The 25,605-nt window shown below is 36.7% G+C and overlaps 3 protein-coding genes and 1 long non-coding RNA gene across 8 annotated transcripts in view; 3 read left to right on the plus strand and 1 right to left on the minus strand.

Moving 5' to 3' along the window:
• LOC113636638 (WD repeat-containing protein 87-like) overlaps window positions 1–25,605 on the minus strand; it is an 873,260-nt gene that overhangs the window by 306,566 nt on the left and 541,089 nt on the right. The gene's annotated exons all lie outside the window — the stretch shown is intronic.
• LOC113650946 (kinectin-like) overlaps window positions 1–25,605 on the plus strand; it is a 683,852-nt gene that overhangs the window by 152,566 nt on the left and 505,681 nt on the right. For all 4 annotated transcript variants that reach the window (XM_047809351.1, XM_047809350.1, XM_047809349.1 and 1 more), the window contains exons 13-14: window positions 13,754–13,796; window positions 14,369–14,391. In XM_047809351.1, the coding sequence (XP_047665307.1) occupies window positions 13,754–13,796; window positions 14,369–14,391 (66 nt within the window). The remainder of the gene's footprint in view (window positions 1–13,753; window positions 13,797–14,368; window positions 14,392–25,605) is intronic.
• Window positions 10,013–13,682, plus strand: LOC113643939 (butyrophilin-like protein 2). The gene is made up of 4 exons (XM_047809471.1): window positions 10,013–10,227; window positions 10,413–10,453; window positions 10,591–10,911; window positions 13,397–13,682. The coding sequence occupies exons 1-4, from the start codon at window positions 10,202–10,204 to the stop codon at window positions 13,408–13,410; spliced, it is 402 nt and encodes a 133-aa protein (XP_047665427.1). The 5' UTR covers window positions 10,013–10,201; the 3' UTR covers window positions 13,411–13,682.
• Window positions 23,147–25,298, plus strand: LOC125140323. The gene is made up of 4 exons (XR_007139624.1): window positions 23,147–23,375; window positions 23,943–24,105; window positions 24,382–24,440; window positions 24,884–25,298. It is a non-coding gene; the product is annotated as an uncharacterized LOC125140323 (long non-coding RNA).

Consider the following 25,605-nt stretch of genomic DNA (forward strand, 5'->3'; position numbering starts at 1 on the left):
CCATCAGGTAATGGTGTTGATTCTCTACTGTTCTGAGCTCTTGTTCGTTCTTGCTGCTAGGTGTTATAGGCTGAGTACGCCTTTCAGAACAGTTGTTTGATCCCTGTTGTTTAGATAGCAAGGCACCGAACCCCCCAACTGCTCCCCGGGCGCCGCGGCATAAATGGCTGCCCACTGCTCCGGGTGTGTGTTCATGGTGTGTGTGTGCACTTTGGATGGGTCAAATGCAGTTAACGAATTCTGAGTATGGGTCACCATAGCCGTACGTCACGTAACTATCAACCTGCTGTTCTCATTCAGCAGTCTCCCTTTATCTCTGTACTTGTTCAGCTGAAGCACACACCTTTGCTTTTCTCACATTGAAGTTTGTGTAACACTACGCCACTCCTTTAAAATTAGTTTTAAAGAGAAACACATCAAAATCACTCAAGGTACAAAGATTCATTACAAAAATAGGACAGCAAATGATGCACAATCAAACAAAGACATGAAATGATATGTAAATAAATCAAAGGTTGGTCCCAGCTCTCCAAGATGTTAACAGCCAGCTCACACTCTTACTATATTGCTAGTTTCCTGGCATGTGGCAGACCCTTAATACATAGGGAAAGATCCTTATGATAATACACACTGAAAAGAAGGGGGTAAAAAATGCCACAATTCAAATAAAACTAACACAACTCAAAACAAACCTTCACTTATAACCACTTCAAGAAAACATGGCAAACATAGATCCCACACACAGAGAGGTCCAAACACACACAGAAAGCAAGCACTAGGAATTGTTGTAAACTTTTTCCAGAGAAGACCAGGAGACTTGGATATCCTTGTGCAGTAGTCTTTATTGTAGATACACGATGAAACGAGTCTGCAAGTCAGAGCGTACTGGCACGGGCGCTGCAGTCATCAAGTCTGACTTACAGTTGTAATACATGGTAAATATACACATTTTAGGGGGCAGTCCAATCAGATAGCGACAAAACACTCGGGTGACAATCAAAACATGTTACAAGGATGTAACAGCCCCCACTCCAGATCCTGGACTTTCACCCTTAATCCCATTAACATAACAGTCTTTCTCAGACCCCTTCATTAACATAGAAACGAGTTCACCTCTAATGCTTGGCATTCCTTCTTGACTCGGACCTTGAATCAAATGGCCACCTTAAACAACGGGACAAATGGCACAAAGAGACAAATGATAACCTGAGTTACCTTGCCCCTTTTCCTTTCATATTAATGAAATACAGGAACCACACGTCTAATGTAAAGTTTGAATTTAACTAGCATTGTAACTTGATTGGGCTTCTATATTATCCACAGACATATGCTAGAACTAAAAGGAAATAAAACAATGACTTAAAAATTATTTTCCCACAGAATGAAGCTGGTGACGTGAGGCTGGAATTATGTATAAGGTATTATAAAAAAGAAATACAAAAACAAATGCCCAGCCAACCGGACTCGTACACAAACAATCCACAAAATACACGTGCTGCCACCATGCAGCACACACGTCTGCAGGGCTCTCAAGTTTTGAAGACAGGCAAGCATGACATCTCCAACACCCCAGCAAACCCATCCCCCCCCCCCCCCCAATAAAAAAAACAAAAACATCGAAAATACCCTCTCTAATGAATGTTTTTTTTTGGGTTGTTGCATTAAATCTTACCCAGATAGTGCTATTTTCTGATTGGCTATTGTGTACCTATTTCTGATTGGCTGATAAGTGTCAGGCTCGAACTAAAAACTTTAGGGGAGACACGCTTGATTCCTGCCCGGTTCCATAGAGACATCGGTGCGGACAGATACATTTTGGGCGCAGCAGCATTTTAAATATATGATAAATAGTCAAAAGGTTTTTCTGCATGAGAAATACAATGTGTGGCGGAAGAGCATGGCAAAACACCGAAATGCATGACACTTGACAGCCCTGCCTCTAACACCGGCCAACCAGGGAAAGAAAAAAAAAAAAGGAGAAACAGCAATTGAATCTAAAATCTTAAGAATCTTAAATCTAAAACAGACGAAAACAAAATTAACAATACATCATGTTTTATTAAACACCAAACACTGAAAACCATGGTTACCAACTGCACAACCTCATTTTTATTTAATTAAAATATGAAATACCTTCTTTGGCAGATATAACAATGAATGTTTGAGCATTTATCCACATCTGAGTAAAAACACATTCCCAAAGAGAAATACAATTAAAACCTTTCATCCCATCTTAATTAAAAATAAGCCCATATATTTACCAGCAGCTGTCAACATTACACAATTTATCTGTATCTAAATAAAAACAAGTTTCCCATAGCATCAAACTAAATCCCCATAATAAAACAAATCAAAGAATATAAAATAACCACTCGGCCTACCTCATCTGGGGCAAATTCAAACACAACCAAACAAAGCAGCGTGCTTTTAAAGGTAGGGTCTCCGGTCTCTCTGGTAAGACTTTATTCGCTTTCTTTCTTTGTTTTTAACCTCTATGTCAGGGGTGTGAAACTCAAAATCACAGTTGGCCAAAATATAAAACTGAGAAAGTCACAGGCCAAACTGAATATTTATTGAAAAATTAACTGCAACTAGTAATGTTCAACCTTTTTAATATGGAAACAAACTTTAGTTTTGCTTAAACACAGAATTTGGAACAACCAGAACTTGATATTACAAACACATAAGAAATTAAATTTGAAATAAAAGACACATGAGGGGTGTTCATTTCGCAAACTTTGACCATGCACTTTTTGACAAACTCTCCTTCATTAAAGGGCCGGGCAGATTTTGCAATCTCTGCTGCCACAAGAACGCTTTACAGCCTTTACAGAAGCTTCACTTTTTGATTTTGCTTTCATGAACTTTTCTGCCGCGAAAGCAGAATTTTTTCCCACCTCCTTACGTCCAGGTCCTTATACTTCTCATAATGTTCAGTTTCATACTGTCTTCTTATGTTATATTCTTTCGTTACAGACACGATCGCTCCGTTAGCACACAAGACAAACAGGTCTGTCCTTTATATTCGTGAACAGATAATCTGCCTTGAAAGCTTCTATTGTTCATCTTTCGTTTGGCCATTTTTGTGGAGGGTGGAATTAACTTGCCTGATGTGACTGTAGCATGGTTGTTAACGACAACGAGGGGCGCTTGCTTTTCGTGACCACGCATCAATACAGTGGCAATGCATTCTGGGATTTGTAGTATTAGCAGGGCATGCTGGCCTCTTCCCCAGTGCCTGCTTGAAAAGTCTTGGAATAATTAGATAACCACACCCCCTACTGGTAGGCGCTTGCCTGGCTACATATGGAAACGTTTCAATTGTAATTAACCTCAGAAGGTCGTCTTCTCCTTTGTAAAAGGCGGTTATTTGAAGAGCGTGAGCGATTTAAAGGCGGCACGCATTCCCTTTTACTAAACCACTTCATCGTCCATAGACAGCATCTAAAGCTAATATTGCATAAAATATCCAACATTTCTGTCACACAACTTTGCCTTGTTTGTGAAAAAATATTAAGAAACGTTTCAAGAGTAATTTATCTAAGAATTTCTTTTACGCTTTTGTAAAAGTTGGTTTATTTGATGAGTGCGAGCGATTTAAAGGTGGCACGCATTCTGTTGTACTAAACCACTTAATTGTCCATTGACAGCATATCAAGTTAATATGCAGTAAAATATCCAACACGTCTGTGAAAAACATTGCCTTATTTGTGTAAATGTAAGTTAGGAAATGTTTCATGAGTACGTTACCTCAGAAGTTCGTCTTCTCCTTTGTAAAAGGTGGTTATTTGACGAGGGCGGGACTGCTAACACTTGAGGTGTTTCATTCTCTATTTGATATATCAGAGACAATTCAGACCCCACCCTAACTTGCATAGTTGAAATTCTTAATCCAATTATATATTCTTCCTTTTATTTCCATTTTTTAAAATTTTTATTAAAAAGCCCTCTTTCCACATCATGTCGTAAGCTTTTACAACATCAAAAAAATACTCCTACTTCCTTGTGGCTTTCTTATTTCAGCTTCCAAACAGAGCACAGAGTCCATTGTGTTCCGCCCTTTCCAGAAACCACTTTGATATAGTGAGAGAATTTTATTCTTCTCAATGATATGCATCAATCTGCTCATTACCATCCATTCCAAAGGTTTGAAGTTAATACAACGGGCCTGTAATTATTTGGTTGTGTATGCTCCTTGCCTGGCTTTGCTATGGGTAATATAACACCATGCTTCCAGTAAGCTGGTAACTTCCTTGACTCCCACACCTTATTAAAAAGACTTTAGATTATACTTAATGATGTCTCTGATCATGGGCGTAAATATCATTTAACAGTGGGGGGGGGGAATAAATATAAAATTTATCACGAGCAATTTTTGAAGGGGGGGACACAAATAATAGTCTAATTGTACTTATAAAGTTATAAAACTTTGCTTTTATCATTATTATTGTAGCATGGAGACTGTGTCATTATGGTTATTTTCAAAGTTTTTCTTAAAAGAAAGTAAAACTATCATAAAAATAGATAGTTCAGATCAGAACAATAAAAACAAGGAATTAAAAAAAGGTTTAAATTTTTATTTAAAATTAATTAAGACACTTAAGAACAGAACAGAAATTGATTATACAAAAAATACAGTGAGGTCAGTTCGGACGTAGCACAGTGCTCATTTAGTAAATGCACAGCTAAACAATATGCTAATTATGGCCGTTAATGTTAAGTTAACATAAAATTGTGCGCGACACGCGGCGGCGCGCCCTCGTGTGTTGTATTGGAGTATTACACGGAATCTATTACTGTGTAGCGAGTTTTGGAGAGTTTATTATTGAGTTGTCAATGGAGCCTGTTACAAAAAGATCGCGTTCTGTAATGTGGGAACACTTTCATTTGATTTCGCCCAATAAGGTGAATATATATGGTTTTGTTGTGAAGCCTATATTTATAACTTCACTCATCATTGGGCAATTATACGATTCAGTGTAACATTTAATGTCGTATATTTTGTCATATATATTTATTGGTTAGTAATAAGTTGAAAAATGAAAAGGAATGCAGGAAAAGCTTTTTGTGTATTTAATATATTGATTCATTTATTTTTTAATCTACCCTTAATTTGTCAATCCATTAATTTTTGCTTCTAAAATGAATACGTTGCTTGGTTGTGGAACATTTTCACTTTCACCAGCAGAGGTCCTCATCGAGCTCTGATTTGAAAAGCTTCGAGTAATGAACCTTTTTCCGATACAATTGGGTTGAAAGCTTCACTGCTTCAAGAAAGCTTCACTTCGCCATCACTACAGTGCACTATGTAACAAGCTATTGTAAACAAGCTAACGTTAACTAGATAAGTAATATTTTAATCGCTAATATAGCAGATTCATGGAAAATTACATCGGTAATCAGCATTTTTGCCGCAACTAATTTATGAATGAATCTGCATCAACTACATTAAAGAGAATCGCTTTATTTAAAGTGAATAAAATCCCCTACTTAATGGAGTTGAACATTAATTGAGCCGCAGCCACACACCTGACTCGTGTGTGCAGAGTAGGTGAGATGTACTGGGAAAGCAGGCAGTGGGTCAAACCACTGTGAGGAAGGGGAGGGGGAGGGTCAAACCACTGTGAGGAAGGGGAGGGGGAGGGTCAAACCACTGTGAGGAAGGGGAGGGGGAGGGTCAAACCACTGTGAGGAAGGGGAGGGGGAACTCAACTGTTTCTAAATGCATCTTTGCATTTGTTTTTTTTTCTACTTACACAATTATTTAGGTATATCGCACTCACAATAGATATTTTTATATTTTTGCGATATTTTCTAAGTTTTTTTTGGGGGGTGGCAATCCTCGGATTGGGGGGGGGGGCAACCCTCGCTAAATCCCCCCGGGATTTACGCCCATGTCTCTGATAGTCGTTTTACTATCTCATAACAAATATCATCTCATCCTGGTGAAGTTTGTTTAAGCCCTGCAAGCGCTTTCTTCAGCTCATATATAGCAAACTCTGAATCTAAAGTACATCCAGTTGGTCCTTTTTCTTCCAATAGTTGAAGGTACTTATTCAGGAGATGTTCCATATGTTCCATATACCTCCTCATTTCATCTGACAAATTGGAACTACTGTGCACTTTAGTAAATGTTGCTGATAGTACCTCCACTTTTTCGCTGTCTATGACTAGTTTATCTTTATATACTAATACAGGAATGCAGCTATTTCTTTGCTTGCCTCACATTTTCCTTATCATACTCCAAACTTCATTCATTTCAATATCCTCCCCAATATTGTTGCAAAAATCCCTCCAATAATTTCTCTTTCTTGTCCATATTACTCTCCTCACTACGGCCTGCTTTTTTTTTTAATAATTAATAAATTCATTATAATTTAATGATTTTCTAACTCTCTTAAATGCTTTATTCCTTTTACTAATTGCCTCACTACACTCCTCATTCCAGCATGGGACGGCTTTCTTCTTGATACCAGCCTTCTTCTTACCTATTACTTCTATAGCAGTACTTTAAAGCAGTACTTTACGGACTATTTCCTTGATTTGTAATAAATTATTTTGAATTCTTGACCATTGGCAATTAAGCTTCTTGCATTCCATTCCATTATTGTTAACACCATTACATACCAGCACGTTTGACTGTTTTCTGTCTGACTGATTACTGTTTGTGTTTTAAGCCTTTCATTTATCATATCTACTGTAACATCCTCTAACTCCAAGTACTTTTCTGCAGCTCTAATAATGATTTTAATTCTCTCTGTCCTGCTTTCAGTTTGGCCGGAACAATTCACCACGTCTGCTACGAATGATACTTTATCAACAATCACTTCACTCTCTTTACTTTGCTCTTTCAGCACTGTTTTTTGTCATGGTGCTGTTGTCTTTGTTTCAATTACTTTGGGTGCTTGTTTTACTTTCTTTATACCACTCTGACATTCTGTACTTTCACTTCATTCTTCCTTACTAAACAACCTCCGTATCCTGCACTGTGCTCTCCTCCACAATTACAGCATTTTGGATTAATACCTTGCCCACATTTGCCATATTCATGCTCACCTCCACAACACGCAGATCTCTGTTTTCCTTTAGAAACTGCCGCTACGTGGCCAAATTTTTGGCATTTGTAACATCTTAGCGGTGGGGGAACATATGGCCTGACATTAACAAAAACACTTTTGTCTACTGTCTTTACAGAACAATATCAATTTGCCATCCCTCAATGTCTTGATACTTTCAATTGTTCCTAATGCTTCTTTAAGTGTTTTTGTTCATTTCAAAGGGTTTATGACATTAACGAACTCAGTTGCAATCTTTAGCAATACCTAATGCTCCTCTTTCCTCCTTCTTACCTAGTGATTTCCCTTTTCACTGTCCGTTTCTGAGATTTGTCTCAAAATCTTTTTCTTTCTTTTTTGAGTTTCTACCAATTTCCATTCATTACTTGCATTGCCTCCACTATCCTCATCAGCCATTTCATCCTTTATTTCCGGATCGCTTATGGACTCTACACTACTTCCTACCATCGTCGCCACCCACCTCTGTGTTTAAATATAATTAATAACCCTGAACAAGGAGGAAGATGAAGTCATGCAAATCGAAGGAAATACAACGCTCCGCTCACCGACACTGGAAGTGAAAAGCCTGCAACAAAAAGCTAGCATCTGAGTAAAGAGCTAGTCATGAGTAAACAAGTTTAACTGCGTGTGAGAACATGTGGAGGAGCAAAATGGCACAGGAGAAGAAAGCCGGGCTGTTAAAAAGGATGTCGTCATCAAAAAAGTTGCTGAATGAGAAGGTGTTGTTGATGTACAATGAAATATTCACTAAAGTCGACCCTGCTACGGCGAACCCTCGTTCCTGTTACGAGCTGTTTGTAATGAAGGTGAACCTGGAATATCTGGAAAACAAGCTGGAGGCTTTGGATGGAGACGAAGTGATGATGTTTAAGGAGAACATTAACACCTTGTTCCATCACTGTGTACAGGCAGATTAAAGTAGTAAACGCTCTGCAGACCCTATGTGCGCTCTCCAGAGGTGTTCATCACAAAAACAAATCGGCTACTGGCTTCGATATCATTAACATGCTGGTGGGATTCGACAAAGCTGAGATCAGGATGAAGGATCTCATGGAATCTCGTCGGTCGGTGCTGTTTCTGTTACTGTTTTTTTATTGTCTTTTGTGTATTGCATTTTTTTGTACTTTTTGTATTGTCTTGTAACTTTATGTCTGCACTATTTTTTGTCCTGCACTGTCCTTTGTCCTGCACTGTCTTGTTTGTCTTGTCCTGCACTGTTTGCACTAGGTTGCACAGTTGCACTTTATGTGGCTAAGACTACTTACATGTCCTTAGCCCTGTCTGTGTTGTCTACAAATTATTTTTAAAAGATGTGACATTTGATTGCTACAGAATCCAAGCAATGTTTGACATATTCACATACTGTATAACACCCTTCAGCCACACCCACTACCCATCCAGGCTTACTGTCCTAACTTGGTTCCTTCACTGGACATGATGCAAAGTCGTGGATACCAACCTGGTCACCGCCCAGGAGACACAGTATTTCTTGGTAGTATAACCAGATTAGAACCGGGATCTGCACTTGCTTCTTGACTAAACAGATCTTTCACTCAACTCCACCGGTCATCCATGTAAGCATAAGCAGTTAAGATGACGAGATCAGATCTGTATCACTCAGTACTCTGAATCCTCACCAAATAGTAAATGCTAATGGACTCGATATCATCCAAATCATCGTTTACAAGTAAAAACACTTAAGAGCAGCCAAAAGTAAAGTAGACTTGAGACTTTTTCCTTTATCCAGACATGGCTAAAAAAACCGTAACCGTAACGACAAAAACATCAATCATCAATCATGTAACTACTGATTTTTTTGGACTGGACTGTTCTTACTGGAGTCATGATTTAACACCCCATCCTGGATTCCTGAATGTGTTTGCAGATCTTCAGCATATTTTTTGGGTTGGTTTGGTTTGGTTTTATAAAACATTATTTGATTTTCTGTTGGTGTTGGTTCTTTTTTTTGTTCCATGACTGTGTTTTGTTACAAATCAAGTTTTGGGCATCATTTAAAAAAAAAAATCTGGATATTAAACACGTTAACTGACTTAATGTACATAGTCTGTTCGTGAACTACTCAATTTTGATAATAAATTGGAATCATTTTGGATAAATAAAAAAAAATCAGTTCACATTGTCAGGGTTTCCCAGGAATAAGGTTTGAAATCAAAGGAACATCTAAAATTTTTATCTAAAGGTCAAACCTCATTAAAGAAATGCTTAAACTTTAAGCAAGCATTCATTCAAAATGTGCATGGTGAGCTAAGTTAAGGAGTTGTGACACATTTTTTAATAAAACCTACTACTCACAATGTTCACATGCACACTGTATTCTGTTCATAACTGGAGTTACTAAATTGTATTAGAAAAGAAATAAAAACTGTCAATGAATGGTTTTATTGTGTTGTGTGGAAGCCTGAATTTCATCCTGATGCTTAGCGTTGATTGCAAATGATCTAATTTAATTATATTATTATTATTTTATTGTGTGTGTGTGTGTGTGTGTGTGTGTGTGTGTGGGGGGGGGGGGGGGGGTTTACATGTAGTTAACCACATAGATAATCACATGCCAGGCTAATGAAATGGACCAAAATTACACAAGAAACGTTTTACAGCATCTAGAAAAATCAGACAACTATTAACAAGGTATTGTACAAAACATTCATGCATATTCTTGATTTAAAATCATTTCAGGGTACAAGGAAGGTCTACATCATCACTCTAAACCTACCAGTTTCTGAAGCTTTGGGAATTTTCTAAATGTATTTATTATTATTAAAAAAAATATTATTATTATTATTATTATTATTATTATTATTATTATTATTAGTAGTAGTAGTAGTAGTAGTATTATACATGTATCTAATAAGACCTAATAAGTCTGAATCCATGGGGCGTGGTTATCAGAGGCGAAGGTGTTGTAGTTTATAGGTGAAATAGTTTCCGTCTCTCACACAGAGTCACTGCACCATTACACTTCCTGCTGTAACGGACTGATACAGGAGGAATATATGTGTATATGTAGACAGGGGACATTTTAAACACGGTGTTTAAACCCTAATGAGTTAAATACCGAATATGTGGCGCTCTGAAATGTGGAAACACTTCAGTTAAAGTATCAGATGTGTTTATATGAGGAACAGGAAAGGTCAGAGGAGTTAGCATCATGCTAAAGTACAAGCTAATCTCAAACGTATCCTATTGTGTGTAATTCCTTACCTTCTTATCATGTATTTGTGTTAAACATGAGGTCTCTCTCTCTCTCTCTCTCTCTCTCTCTCTCTCTCTCTCTCTCTCTCTCTCTCTCTGTGTGTGTGTTTAGGATTTTATTAGTCTGAATCTACAGAAAGAGATAAAGATGGCGACTGCAAGCAGTAAGTTATATTTCAAGGAACGAATTTATGAATATGATTTGAAGATTAAAGATTAAACTAATTGTATGTGTGTGTGTGTGTGTGTGTGTGTGTGTGTGTGTGTGTGTGTGTGTGTGTGTGTGTGTTTTCCCACACAGCTAAGTTTAAACTCATTGGTCCCAGTGATAGAGAACAGTATAATGGCTCTGCTGTTACTGTCTCATGTCGTCTGTCTCCTGAAATCAGTGCTGTTGACTTGGAGATCCGGTGGTTTAAGGAGACAGACTGTGTTTGTGTTTATAAGAACAGTAAGGTGACAGAGGGGAGAGGTTATGAGGGCAGAGTGAGTCTGTTCACTCAGGAGCTGGAGAGAGGAAACGTCTCCTTACAGCTGAGAGACTGTACAGAGTCAGATGATGGATATTACCTCTGTCAGGTCATTGATGGAGACAGAACAGAAGAGATTACAGTATTTATGGGTAAGTGTTCCTGATCTCCACACTGTATAAACTCCACATCATCATCTGTGTTTCTCATCTCAGTACATAAACACACTCAGTATTCAGTGTGAGATTCAGTATACAGGCTGCTAATGTGGAGTGAAGATCATTTGAGTTGAATTAACAGTAACTCTATTTTTCACTCTTCTACACACCTGCACAAGGGCTTAAAATCTGCAGCTTGTACAAATATGAAGTAACGAGGGATTTATTTATCTAACTTTATTTATCTATTAATGAGATTAATAAGATTGACTAAATATCAGTTTAAACTGAAAGAATCAAATACTTTTTTTACATCAGAGAGGAAATTAAATTACAGACTAAATGTGACATTTAAATTATCACAATTTCTGTATATCCAGTAGATCAGACTACATCACTGCCAAATACAGCACTGAGAACCAAACTACACACATTTAGGTTAAAAGTAGAGGAAAAAACACAGTCTGGCTGATGATTAAGACTTTTGGTGTAAGTATATCTGTCTAGTGGCTAATGGGAGATATATAACAGATTGATCCCTGAGGCAACATTAACAACATTATGAACAACATTAACCTCAGATCTAAATCCACCCATAGCAAAAAACTGCTTCCGATTTTTGAGGTAAGACTTAAACCAATTTAAATCAGTATCAGAGACACCAAAAACAGTTTCAAGACGATTAATTAAAACTGAATGATCAACAGTCTCAAAAGCGGCACTGAGATCAAGGAGAATCAAAACTGAAAGACAGCCTGAATCTGAAGCAGTTAACAAGTCATTGGTAACCCTGACCAGGGCAGTTTCTGTACTATGGAATTTTACGTGAGCCAGATTGCAAAGGCTCAAAGAGATTGTTCTCACTTAAATGAGAAATTAACTGAGTAGCAACAACACGCTCCAAAAGTTTAGCTAGAAAGGAGAGATTAGATATGGGACAGAAATTAGCAAGGTTCTCATAGTCTATATTTGTCTTTTTAGGTACTGGGGTGATCGTAGCCATTTTAAAAGCTGTTGGGACAACCCCAGTACACAGAGAGTCATTTATAATGCTCAGAACAATGGGACACAGAAAAGCAAGACATGACTGAAACAAACAAGTGGGTATGGGATCTAGGAAAGAAGTGGCTGCTTTCATTTTAGAAACCTCTGCAATATGACAATGTGTGTCAAGTGTAGAAAATGTTGAAAACATAGAACCAGAATAACAAGGAATAAAAACAGCACAAGAAGACAATGAAGTAGAAGCACAAAAACCTCTACGAACATTTTCAACCTTTGTGCCAAAGAAATGCAGGAACTTATTACAGATATGATCAGAAGCTGTAACATGAGAGACAGTTTTATGATTTAGCAATTTGTTAATAGAATTTCCTTGATTGTCATTAATCATATTAGAAAAATAATCAGATCTGGCAGAAACAATACCAGCCTTATATTCTTGTAAGCAATCTTTCCATATTTGATGATGTACAGTCAGACCTGAGAGACACCACCTACACTCCATTTTACAGCAAGATGTCATCATAATACGCAAATCTTCATTATACCAAGGAGCAGGACGTACAAATGAAACAGAGCGTGACTTTTGAGGAGCAAATAATTCCAGGCCAGTTAAGAGAACAGAATTAAACATGGAAACCCTTGTCTAAAGAGGATCAGATGGAGGGAAACTACTTACTGAAAGTCGATAAAAACAGTAAAGTCAGAAAGGTCAATTGACCTCCATTTCTGGTACGGTTCCCATGTTAGTGAATGGAACATGATCCAAGCTTTTATTTAATTTACAGCTCCACAGTCTTTTTATGAGCTCAGATCATTTTAATATCTCCTCCATATTTTCCCTACAATAAATGTGTTTTATAAGATTTATATGGTGATAATTAACAGGACAGTGTTGATGAGGTTGACTAAGGCAGCTAACACTAACTCAGATTCATACTAATTTATTGTGTGTATGATTTTAGATAACACTAGCAGTAGCTTGTTAAGGTTAACCAGTCACTAGTTTTTAAATGAACTGCACTGACTGAATGAGTGGAGAATAAGAGCGAACTTCTTCATTCAGATGAGTAACGTACTGCAGTTCAAATCAGTAATTCATGAGTCAAAGCTCTAAAACTTTTTCCTAACAATGATATGATTAATATTCCTGTGAAAATTATAACAGTACAGTTTAACATGTTACATTTTTATTACTAACACTGGATTAACTTTGAGGTAACTGATGCAGGGAAGCTAAAAACACTGCATCAGTTACCTCAAAGTTAATAAAGTTAGTACAGTGTTAGTAGAAGCACATGATTCACTATCTGTTGTTATATTTTATTATAATAGTTAAAATTGTATCTGAACATCTTTGAAAGCACAGAGTGAAGATTGTTTATCAGCTGTTCTGACTGTAAATCATAAGTTTTTCTCATTGTATTTTATCTAACATTACATTTCTCTCTGTTGTTTTACATGATACTTCTCACAGCGGTAAGTAAATAACTTGACTTCACACTAATAGTAAAAGCTGATATTTTATAAACTTATCACATATATTACATTTTAATCCAGGAATCAAATAGAAACATAAAGATGATTTTCAGATCATGTTTATGTGAAGGAGTCTGATCAGTAAGTGAGATTCCACTTCCATCAGTCAGCTTCTTTCCCACAATGCACCTGTGTGTAACCTCACTGCAGTGTAATAATGTACAGAGACGTTTACCGTGTCGAGTAAAAGACACAACAAACACACAGCTTTATGAACAAAGTAACAGTTCTTTTCTTTATTTTATAATTTATCTTTAAACTCATTCACAACACATTTACACTTTATTATTCCCAGCAACAGGAGCAATCTGGAGCTCCACAGAGGACAGAAGAGACAGGTGAGAGTGAATTTAATTAGAATTAAATTTTGTAGTTACTTGTTAATGTACCACTGAGCATCATGAGCATAGTGTAGTGAACACAACAGACTGTGATCTCTAACAGAACATTCATCATGCTGGTGTCTAGTTTGACATTTAGTGTTGTACAGACACAGAAATCTGACCTACACACTGATACTGAGAGAGAAAAAGCTGAAGGTTTTTGTTTGAATGTGATTTGATAACAATAACTCTGTATTAAAGTTACTGATCCTGGCTAACATTACTGTAGTGAACAGAACTACAGAGAGATGTGAGTTAGAGAGTCACACTTGATAATGCTGCATGAAAGAGATTCGAACAGAATGGAAGTAAGTCATCTGGGGAATTTGTTTCTTACTGCATTAATACTGAAAGATCCTGAAGAGCAGAAAGAGAAGAGAAACAATACAGTACAGGATCAAAACAGACTTTTTAGGAATGTTTACAGCTAATATTACAGGATAAAATACAGAAATACTGAAAATTACAATGCATTTTTAACAATCTCAACAAACTTATTGTGCTTTTTTCCCCACATCCTCCTGTATATAAAGACGTCTGTGTTGTACAGGTGAGTGAACTGTTATAAAATATTACATTCATTAATGTCTTACTGATGATAGCAGCATAAAAAAAACATAAATTACGTTATAATTAGACCAGTGATCAGACGGGGTAAATGAGTTACCATGGCAACCGGCTCCCAGTGATGATTTATTGTGGATAAAAAAGTCAGATTGGATTGTTCTAGAAACACAGTTGTTGAACTGTTTGCTAGCAATCTACTGTTATTACTGGTGTTATGATGTAATTATTATTTCTAGGAGTGTAAACACTTTGTGGAAACGTAAACAAAATAAATGTAAGAAAAAGTTTAGTTTATCTGCAAACTTTCTTTAAATTCCATTTAAAGTGACACAGAAAATGTTTAACACGTGTTCAGTTTAACTTGAGGATCGATGCAGACGACCTACAACACTAACAAAATGAAGTTACGGTAAAAGGTTTTTCTTAAAATCTGAAAATAGATAGAAAAATAGAAAATAGCTAAAACAAATTATGAACAAATAAAAGTCAGCTAATGAACATAAAATAACATTAAACACAATCAGTGTCTTTAAAAATAGATGTAAATGTCTGGAACAGTGGATTATGATGCATAAGAACATGACTTCATTGTGATATTGTGTGACGTCACCACAGCAGAAATGAGACCAAACATCTTGATTCTCATGGAGATGATTTTTTTTCTCTCTCCTGTAAGGTTCAGTTTAGTGTTTAATGATTGTGTTCTTCAGCTGGCTGCATTCAAACTCAGTGTGTTACTGAATACAATATCAGTTTAAATCAACCTCAATCAGCTCAGTGTGTACTGTTAGTAATATTCTACACACACACACACACACACACACACACAGTGATCTGAACAGAGAAACACTTCATGTTATTTAACACTTTATTTACATACAGTATGGAGTCATGTGTAAAACCTTCACTCTGTTTTATTCACTTCCTCAGAGAGACAGAGAATGGACAGAAGATGAGAGAAAGAAAATGGAAGAATCTGTTCTATATATTGGTGAGTATGGAAGGAGGTGCAAAAGTAAACACACCTGTTCATCTTTACAGCCTGAAGTGTTTAATAAGAGATCTCCAGTAAGCCTGTAGTCTGAAATTCACAGCTTCTCACATTCTACATTCAAGATATTATTTACATTATTTACATTTTTATTATTATTATAGAGAAAGTTTATTTTATGGACCGGTAAAATCTCAGATATAAACTACAGTTAGGTTTATATAATGTTATAATGACTAACAGTTTAAAATGCATCATTAATAACTAAAATACAAAGAAAGAATTTATCAATACACAAATTTATCAATATTATTTGAAGATTGAAGATTAATCTAATTGTGTGTGTGTGTTTTCCCACACAGATAAGTTTAATCTCATTGATCCCAGTGGAGAGTTTAATCCAGGGGTGGGCAAACTTTTTAACTCGCGGGCCACAATGGTTTCTAAAATTTGACAGAGGGGCCGGGCCAGAATAGGGGATTGGTGTGTTTGTGTGAATTAATATAAATTAAATGTAAAAACCATTACATGAAAAGATTTGGCCTTTAACAGGCAGCAAAACACCACTGTGCTTAGTTTATTGTAAAAATTGTTTTATAAATGTATTAATTTAATAACGTAGTAATAAACTCCCATACAGGTTCAGTGGGAACCGTGTTGTTGGGCTCCTTTTTTTGCAACAGCATCAATGTCTGGTGTTATATTTGTTGTGACGATTCTGAAGATTATCGGAGGTGTTGGTCAGTAAACTTGGATCTGTGACGGGCTTTGTCGATGTTCATGACTCTGAATGTCTGTTCACACACATAGGTTGAACCAGACAACGTCAGCATCTTCTGTGTCATCCTTCGGAGGATCGGAAACGTGGCTTCATTGAGTGAAGCATAAAAGTTTGCCTTTGCTCTCCGGACACAAGAGACCTGCTGTCTCAACCATGCATTCTTTTAAAAATTCGCCTTCAGAGAAAGGCTTACTGGCCTTTGCTAATTTGAATGCCAGCAAAAAACTTGCCTTAGTACTTGACTCTTGAATCGCAGTTTGTCTGTGAAAAAGGTTTTTCTGAGTCTGTAAATTAGCCGTCAATCTGTGCTGTAGCCGCCCGTTCTTGTGGAGACTGTTTACTAGCGTAGTTAACATGTTTTGTGGGAAAATGACGGCTGATGTTGTATTCTTTAAAAACTGCTACAGTTTCTTGGCATATCAGACATACAGCTGTTGATCGGACTTCAGTGAAAAATATTTTGTTGTCCACTCTTTATTGAACACTCGGCACTCTCTGTCTACTTTTCTTTTCTTCGGTCCGCTCATTTTTACTGAAGAGCTGAAAGTGCAAAGCGACAAAATGAAGTAGAGAGTAACCGTAATGCATCACACTCAAGGGTCAATGTCTTCGGGGTGCGCCATCTGCTGGGGAAAGATGGGAATTACAGCTAGGTAAAATGATTGTGGTGTCTTTATAATAAAATTTTATTTAATAATATAACGTGGACGAGTTCTGCGGGCCGGATTAAAAAGGCCAACGGGCCGTATATGGCCCGCGGGCCGTAGTTTGCCCATGTCTGGTTTAATCACTCTGCTGTCACTAATTTAAATGTGACATTTAGATGATTACAATTTCTGTATATCCAGTAGATCAGACTACATCACTGCCAAATACAGCACTGAGAACAAACTACACACATTTAGCTTAAAGGTAGAGGAAAAAACACAGTCTGGCTGATGATTAAGACTTTTGGTGTAAGTATATCTGTCTAGTGGCTAATGTGAGATGTATAACAGTCCAGAGAACACAGATTAACTGGTCATGTAGTCAGCTTAGCTCCTGCTAACATGCTGTGTATGTATTTCTCTACATCTGTAAGTCTGTAAATTCAGAGTGGAGACTAATATCAGGAGTTACAGGTTGTAGTGTTGGACTTTTCCAACATGATTTGTTTTAAAACTAACACAGTAAGGTACAGACCTGGAGAACACAAACTGTATTGTCCTTATAACTGTGTTATTAACATGAAATGAGAAACTGAACGACTCCCACTACAATGTAGACTCTCGTCTTTCATTAGTCGTGTTTACACACAAAGATTTTTACCAGTATGAATGAATTCAGCCAGACTGCAGATTCCTAATGAACTGTTTCTGTGTGTCTTAAAATGGACTCTTTTCATTTATATACATGTTACATGTGATCTGATCCAAATCTAACTTGGTGCTCAGGGCTCTAGGTTAGTGCTTCTGAATGATTAAATCATTTATCACTAAATTTTAATATAGAAAGTATTAATCAGGGAAGAATCAATATCACACAAACACACTCACGATTATTTTAGATTAAAATCTCTAACATGAGCTGTGTTTTCTGTACAACGTTTTATTACATAATTCAAACTCACATGTACAGAACACACAAGCTGAATCCCATAAAGAAAATAATCACACCACTGACTGTCTAGAAGTGTGGACATAGTACCAGGGGGTTAAATGTGAAGCCAAAATCCAGTTCCTATGTTAGTGAATGGAACATGATCCAAACTTTCATTTAATTTACAGCTCCACACTCATTATGAGCTCAGTTCATCTTAATATCTCCTCCATATTTTCCCTACAATAAATGTGTTTAATAAGATTTATATGGTGATAATTAACAGGACAGTGTTGATGAGGTTGACTAAGGCAGCTAACACTAACTCAGATTCATACTAATTTATTGTGTGTATGATTTTAGATAACACTAGCAGTAGCTTGTTAAGGTTAACCAGTCACTAGTTTTTAAATGAACTGCACTGACAGAATGAGTGGAGAATAAGAGCGAAGTTCATTCAGATGAGTAACGTACTGCAGCTCAAATCAGTGATTCATGAGTCAAAGCTCTAAACTTTTCCTAACAATGATAAGATTAATATTCCTGTGAACATTATAACAGTACAGTTTAACATGTTACATTTTTATTACTAACACTGTATTAACTTTGAGGTAACTGGTGCAGTGTTTTTAGCTTCTCTGTGATTGGGTCTGGGTTTTAATACATGACACCTCAGTTTTCTGACAATGATTCACTATCTGTTGTTATATTTTATTAAAAGAGTTAAAATTGTATCTGAACATCTTTGAAAGCACAGAGTGAAGATTGTTTATCAGCTGTTCTGACTGTAAATCTGTCACGGAGTCCCCAGGTCCTTCTCTCACTCACCAGCACTCACATTCCCCTGAGTACTAATTAGCACCACCTGCTCCACATTCTTCAATCAACGCACACCCTATATAAACCACTCTCAGTCACTCAGTCACTGTCTGGTCTCGTATGTGCTAATGTGATTTTTCCCCGCAGTCATTCAAGCGCCAGACTCCCGTTTGCTTCACAGCTATCGGCTCTCCTTCCTTCTCCCTCGCCTTCGGTGCTACCGGATTATTCTCCCCGTATCCACCTACTCCTGTCTAGGATCCTGTCTCTCCTCCTCCTGTGTTCTCCCCAGCGTGTGTGTGTGCGTGTTTACGCTTTCTGCAACTTCGTAGTGCTTCATACAGTTTTGAATTCGATACATCTGCTCACGGACTTCAATAAAGAGCTCTTTGGTTTTGCTTACCCTAGCCTGTGGCTTGTGTATCATTACAAAATCATAAGTTTTTCTCATTGTATTTTATCTAACATTACATTTCTCTCTGTTGTTTTACATGATACTTCTCACAGGGACGGTAAGTAAATAACTCGACTTCACACTAATAGTAAAAGCTGATATTTTATAAACTTATCACATATATTACATTTTAATCCAGGAATCAAATAGAAACATAAAGATGATTTTCAGATCATGTTTATGTGAAGGAGTCTGATCAGTAAGTGAGATTCCACTTCCATCAGTCAGCTTCTTTCCCACAATGCACCTGTGTGTAACCTCACTGCAGTGTAATAATGTACAGAGACGTTTACCGTGTCGAGTAAAAGACACAACAAACACACAGCATATAACACACACCACTGACAGACTCCATCAGAATGTTACACAATAAACATAAATCACAGCTTTAACAGTTTTCAGTGTTTGTAGACAGAATAATTGTCATCAGTCGCTCTGCGTAACAATCACACCATGTTCTGAAAAAGCACTGAAGAGTCGACTCGGCCTGGCGTTTAGTGTCTTTAAGCTAATGGTAGTAAGTCGTGTTAATGCACACAGCATAAAGACAACCTGACTGACCTGAGAACAGAAGTCCTTCACTTCATTTCTAAAACCTCCTTCATAGGAGAGAGGGATTTGGGAGTGAAAGAGAGAAAAACAGAAGGAGATCACGCATCTTCTCTAATCTACTGCGACATGTCACATGCTGTCGTAACCAGTATATAGACGAGGCAGCAGTAAAGAACATCATTCTGTTATCTGTTCAGGTTTTACATTGATAAATGTCTGTGTTTATAATTAAAGGAAGTGAGAATCTGATATTCTGTATATTCCTTTATCTACTACAATAGCACAGAGATATATTACAAAATATTTCACTATATATTTACAATACACAGGGGGAAATGTACAAATACTGACATACTGTATATTGGTAAAGACATGCAGAGATCAGAAAATAGGATTTTCCAATAAATCACAAGATATTTCTCTTCCAACCTCCAACTCTGCTGCCCTGTGCTGTACACGGCACGGAAGTAGAAGTGACCACTAGGGGATGACCCAGAAACAAGCTTCAGTTCAACTTTAAAGCATCAAATCCTCCAAAAACACGAAAAATCCTATTTACCTAGTAAAGTTTATACTCTCAATAATTTTTTAAGCCCACACACAAAGCACAATATGATTCACAGCCTTCATACAATTAGAAAAATTTTTCGGACAAAACTGACCTAGGTGGCGCTAGACCGGTTTTTCCCTTACCTTTAGACGCGTCTCTTTCTTCACTGGGGTAATATATTCCAACACAAATAATCCACAAAAATTGAAATCTGTAAGCCTTTTAATCCAAAACGCTCTGGTCGCACCGCAAATATTCCGTTAGTGTTCTGAAAACTGGAAACAGAAGTGCGCCATCATCTGGTTTTGCCGCTCTAACTCCTAATTGGGATATTCAAAAATTCAAAGTCTACGTCATATTTATAGCCCAGGTCCTAACGAATCAAATAAGCCCTCATTTGAGCCAATCGGTGCTTGTATGGCAGAGATAGACGGCTGGGAAGCCAATGGTGGCATGACCTAATTTTTGGGAACCCGCCTTTGACTGACAATTACTCCTTCCAATAGCAATGAAATGGGCCGGGACCTATGCAGCCGTTTAGCCAATAAGCAGACGATTCCAACGGTATATGACATGCCGTATGTTCTCTGCCTGTGTCTGCGTGAACTGGATGCGCAGAAGAATTCTTGCGTAATCCCTGACCTTTTGTCCCTCTCACAGCTCAGGGTGTCAAGTTACAGGCCTGTTTTCACACCAGAGTGATAGAGAGAGAGTCTAGGCTTGTTTATGGCTTGTCAGACTGAGCCTGCAGTCTTTTATTTCAAAGTTATATAGTAAACAAGTACACAAAAACGCTGCACCCGACGACCAGGGCCGTAGAAAAATATTCATATAAAATCCATTTTTGGGTCTTTTGACTTGAAAATTTTTTTTGGTGAAAGCCAAGACATGTGGCTATGACTCTCAGTTGTTGGTTTGTCCCTAACATGTTCCAGAAAAATAAGATTAATCAGTTTATCAGAAAAACAACCCAGGCGGACAGGAAAATCTGCATTCAAACCCCTGTAACTTTGTGCCAGTAAGGCCTAGAATCAATCTGAAACTAGTTTCTGAAACTAGAGAATCTCTTCCTTCAAATGAGACCCCTTTGTGTCAAAGTATGTGGGAGCTGTGCCACTTTTTGTTGGACAATGGATATAGGCGGAGGTCCATAAGGAACTAGCGGTATATTAGCACAATGCTACATGATACAGATTTACTGTGTGTGATGACTGATTGTTGTCTAGTTTTCCTCTTTTTTATTAAGACACATCAGCTATGTTTTAACCAGAGTAACAGTTAAAATAAAAGTTAAGAGTTAAAATAAAATAAAATACAGAATTACTCAACAAACTTATTGTGCTGTTTTTCCCCCACATCCTTCTGTAGTTAAAAACATCTGGGTTGAACAGGTGAGTAAATTGGTATAAAATATTACATTCATTAATGTTACTGATAGCAGCATTACAAAAATAATAAAAAATTGTTATAATTAGACCAATAATCGGTGAGGGGTGAATGAGTTACCATGGCAACCAGCTCCCAGTGATGGTTTATCGTGGATAAAAAATAAAAATGAAAAAAAAAAAAAAATCACATTGGTTTGAACTAGAAACAGTTGTTAAACTGTTTGCTAGCAATCTGCTGTTATTACTGCTGTTGTGTATGAAGGGCAATGATCAGCGAGGGACAGAGTTCAATAAAGAGAGCTCTAGGAAAAAAGCTGTTCTGTAGTCGGCTGGTCCTGGTCCGGAGGAACCAGACGACAAAACAGTCTATGGGCGGGATGAGAGGAGTCCTTTAGAATGCTGCGAGCTCGATGCAGACAGCGTTTCTTCTGGATGTCCTCCATGGCTGGAAGTGGAGTCCCTGTGATGTGCTGGGTGGTTTTCACCACCCGCTGCAATGCCCTGCGCTCTGCAACAGAGCAGCTCCCATACTAGACTGTGACACAACTGGTCAGAATGCTTTCTATTGTGCAGCGGTAGAAGTTCACCAGGATATCCGAGGAAAGCTGATTTTTCCTTAGTGTCATCAGGAAAAAGAGGCACTAGTGAGCCTTCTTGACCAAACTGGAGGTATTAACACATGTTCAGTTTAACTTGAGGATTGGTGCAGACAACCTACAACACTAAAAAAATGAAGTTACATTAAAACATTTTTCTTAAAATCTTTGTGCTAAAATTAATGGAACCCTAAAAGAAAATTGTTGGAGGTAATCAGCCTGGAGGTCTTTTGGGATAAAAAACAACAACAAATCTCTCAGTTTCTGTGTTTCTTGTGTTCTCGCTGAGTGACGATTGTGAATAAATAAGTCAGCTAATGAACATAAAATAGCATTAAACATTCAAACTCAGTGTGTTACTGAATACAATATCAGTTTAAATCAACCTCAATCAGCTCAGTGAGTACTGTTAGTAATATTACACACACACACACACACACACACAAACACACCCACAAACACACACACACGTCTGAACAGAGAAACACTTCATGTTAATTTAACACTTTATTTACATACAGTATGGAGTCATGTATAAAACCTTCACACTGTTTTTTTCATTTCCTCAGATAGAGAGAAAATGGACAGAAGATGAGAGAAAGAAAATGGAGAAATCTGTTCTACTGACTGATGAGTATGGAAGGAGGTACAAAAGTAAACACACCTGTTCAGCTTTACAGCCTGAAGTGTTCAATAACAAAATAAACGTAGTTTGTAGTCACATTCTTCATTAAATATATTTAAACATCATCAAGAAAGTTAATATTTAGAATGGGTAAAAGCTCAGACAAATGTGCACAATTTCTTCATTAATGTTCTCTCTACACACTCCAACTTTAAATACGGCACACAGTTTAATTTCAAACTCAAATTTTAAATTTATTAATTACATTTTATTTTTCCATATTTTGTAACAATGAATTACTCAAAATCACACATATCATACTCAAGACACGGGGGACAAACACACACCACTGCCTTGTGTGTGGCCTTCGGGTTGTTTGATGCCAAATCCTGAAACAAATCACTCAGTGCTGTGACTTATTAAATACAGTGTAAGAGCTATTTGTCTTTGTAAATGTGTCCACTAGGGGTCACTGTTGTATTAATGAGTGAATATAGGTAGGAACATTCCTTCAGGTGACAGGTGTTGCTGGAGGAAGGTGCACACAGTTTTTGACCACATCACGAGGCAATGCTGTTACCAACAATGCAAACCAACACAATAAATAAAATAAATACTCTGAGCATCCAAATGGTGAGTGGAAATTGATTTAAAGAAGGTTGATGAAAGCCAAATGTGTGCGTACAAACATACACCGTCCAGCAACCCTCAGCTGCTTTAAGTGTAGACTGCTGCTTACATACAGTATGTGTGTGTATTTTAATCAGTATAGTAAATGTTATAACCTCATATGTCAAACAACTGAGTAGTTTTTATGTGTGTATTTGTTTTTTCAATAAGAATCTCATCCCTCATTCAAAGCTCAGGGTGTTGGTGTTAATTAACAGAAATGTTAATATATTTAAAAGCAGTGCTCTTAGTTCATAGCCCTTCAAAGCCTCAACTAATACTTATGTATTTTAAATGTGTAGTCATTTTTAAACTGAACTACATTTGGTTCAGAGTGAGAGTTTAAAAAAACAAGTAAGATACATCAGCAATTTTACTGAAATAATATAATAAATGCATTGCTCACTTTCATGTTAAATAACTATAAATAGTCCTTTTGTCTTTAGTCATAATAAGCACTGTTCATGTAGCTGATCAGTGGTTCTGAACACATTAATCATTCAGCTCACTCTCCTGACCAATTTTTTATAGAACTGAGAAATAAACACCAGAAAATCTCAGAACTGGAGAATCTGATCAAAGAGCTCCAGGAGAAACAGACTATCAGAGGAAAAACCAAAGCAGCTGCAGGAACTTCCTGATTCGTCAGCCCCACATCAGGAAAGGATGCAGCTTGATGTTTTGCCTCCACAAAGTGAGTAACTTGTAATTTAAAATTTAAACAGATTCTTCTCAGTAAGCCAGTAGTACTTTCAGATGGTAAATATCTACATGATAAAACGTTAAAGTACATTAAATTTATTGTAATCATTCTCAATGGTGCAACTTGTCTTATCTTTTAAATGTATTTGTTTTAAGTGTAAATTAAACAGTGAAAATTATTATTTGTGTCATATATTTATGATCTGATCTGTCTAACTCTTCCTCATGAAGAATGTCTCTCATTCTGATTGGATCTTATGTTTTCTAGTGAGTGAAGAGACCCAGCAGGACCGATCAGGAGAAGCAAAAGATTTTTGAATCCGCCAAGTGAGTAACTTGTAATTTAAAAGCAAATGTGTCTCAGAAGGTCATAATAATAATTCCAGATAGTAAATATTCACTTAATACAGTAAATGTAAGTACATGAAATATACTGCAATAAAACTTAATAATATTACTATTTAGCTGTTGTTAGGAAGTGTAAATTAAATAGTGAAAGGTAAGTTATAATGTATAAGACATTGGTGTAAAAAAGAAGCAGATTTAGGTGAATACATTATGAATTTGGTGACAGTGTAAATATCAATATTGTAGAGCTGATAGTGAACATAGACAATAAAAAGTAATTAAAAAATATCAAATATGTAATAATGAAAAATCTGCTAAATATGTATTGATCCTGAGCAGCGTGACAGAAAAAACATTTACCTTATTGTGAGTTTTGCATTGTTGCTGGGGAGGATTAATGACATTTCTTCTGTCCGTCACAGTGACATTAACATGGGAACTAAACATGACACTGGTGCTGCTTAGGCGGATGAGGTCTGGGAAGAATGCAACAGGAACCAAAAAAGACCATCCTGGGCAGAGAGGAAATAACTGTTCAATTGTAGATACGGTATACCATCTAAAACATCCATGCTGTAATTAGTGTAAATAGTTTTTCAGGGTTTTTTTTTTGTATTTTTTCTAAACTGTTGCTTTGTGCTTTCATTAGTTTTTTTTTTTTTTTTAGATTTTTTTCATTAAAGGCTGTACAATATTTGATGTCAATTTTTAAATCTTGTTTCACTGATTAGATTTTCTACTATGCTACTACTCATAGTCATTGTGTACTTTCCCTCAAATTTGTACTTAAAATGTCTTGATAATGATTTTGTTTGTAATAAATCTGACCATTTTTCAGTTGCTCTTTTTCTCTTAGAATTAAGCATAGTGGGTTTTTTTTTTTTACTGTCTATATAATACAGTAATACAGGTGCATCTCAATAAATCTCAAATAGTGAAACTCATGTATTATATAAATTCAGTACACACAGACTGAAGTAGTTTAAGTCTCTGGTTCTCGTGGTGATTTTGGCTCACATTTATCAAAAACCCACCAATTCTCCAAAAATTAGAATACTTCATAAGACTAATAAAAAACACTTCTAGTGAATTGTTGGCCATCTGGAAAGTATATTCATTTACTGTATATGTACTAAACATAGTA

This window comes from Tachysurus fulvidraco, chromosome 26 (assembly GCF_022655615.1).
Source record: "Tachysurus fulvidraco isolate hzauxx_2018 chromosome 26, HZAU_PFXX_2.0, whole genome shotgun sequence".
In the NCBI taxonomy this organism is placed as follows: Eukaryota; Metazoa; Chordata; class Actinopteri; order Siluriformes; family Bagridae; genus Tachysurus; species Tachysurus fulvidraco.

Excerpts from the sequence above, each read along its gene's own strand:
- LOC113643939 (XM_047809471.1), top strand. The coding sequence starts at position 10,202 with ATGTGTTTATATGAGGAACAGGAAAG. Across the intron at positions 10,228-10,412 it reads TTATATGAGGAACAGGAAAG|TCTGAATCTACAGAAAGAGA; the intron begins GTCAGAGGAGTT and ends GGATTTTATTAG. Across the intron at positions 10,454-10,590 it reads AAAGATGGCGACTGCAAGCA|CTAAGTTTAAACTCATTGGT; the intron begins GTAAGTTATATT and ends TTTCCCACACAG.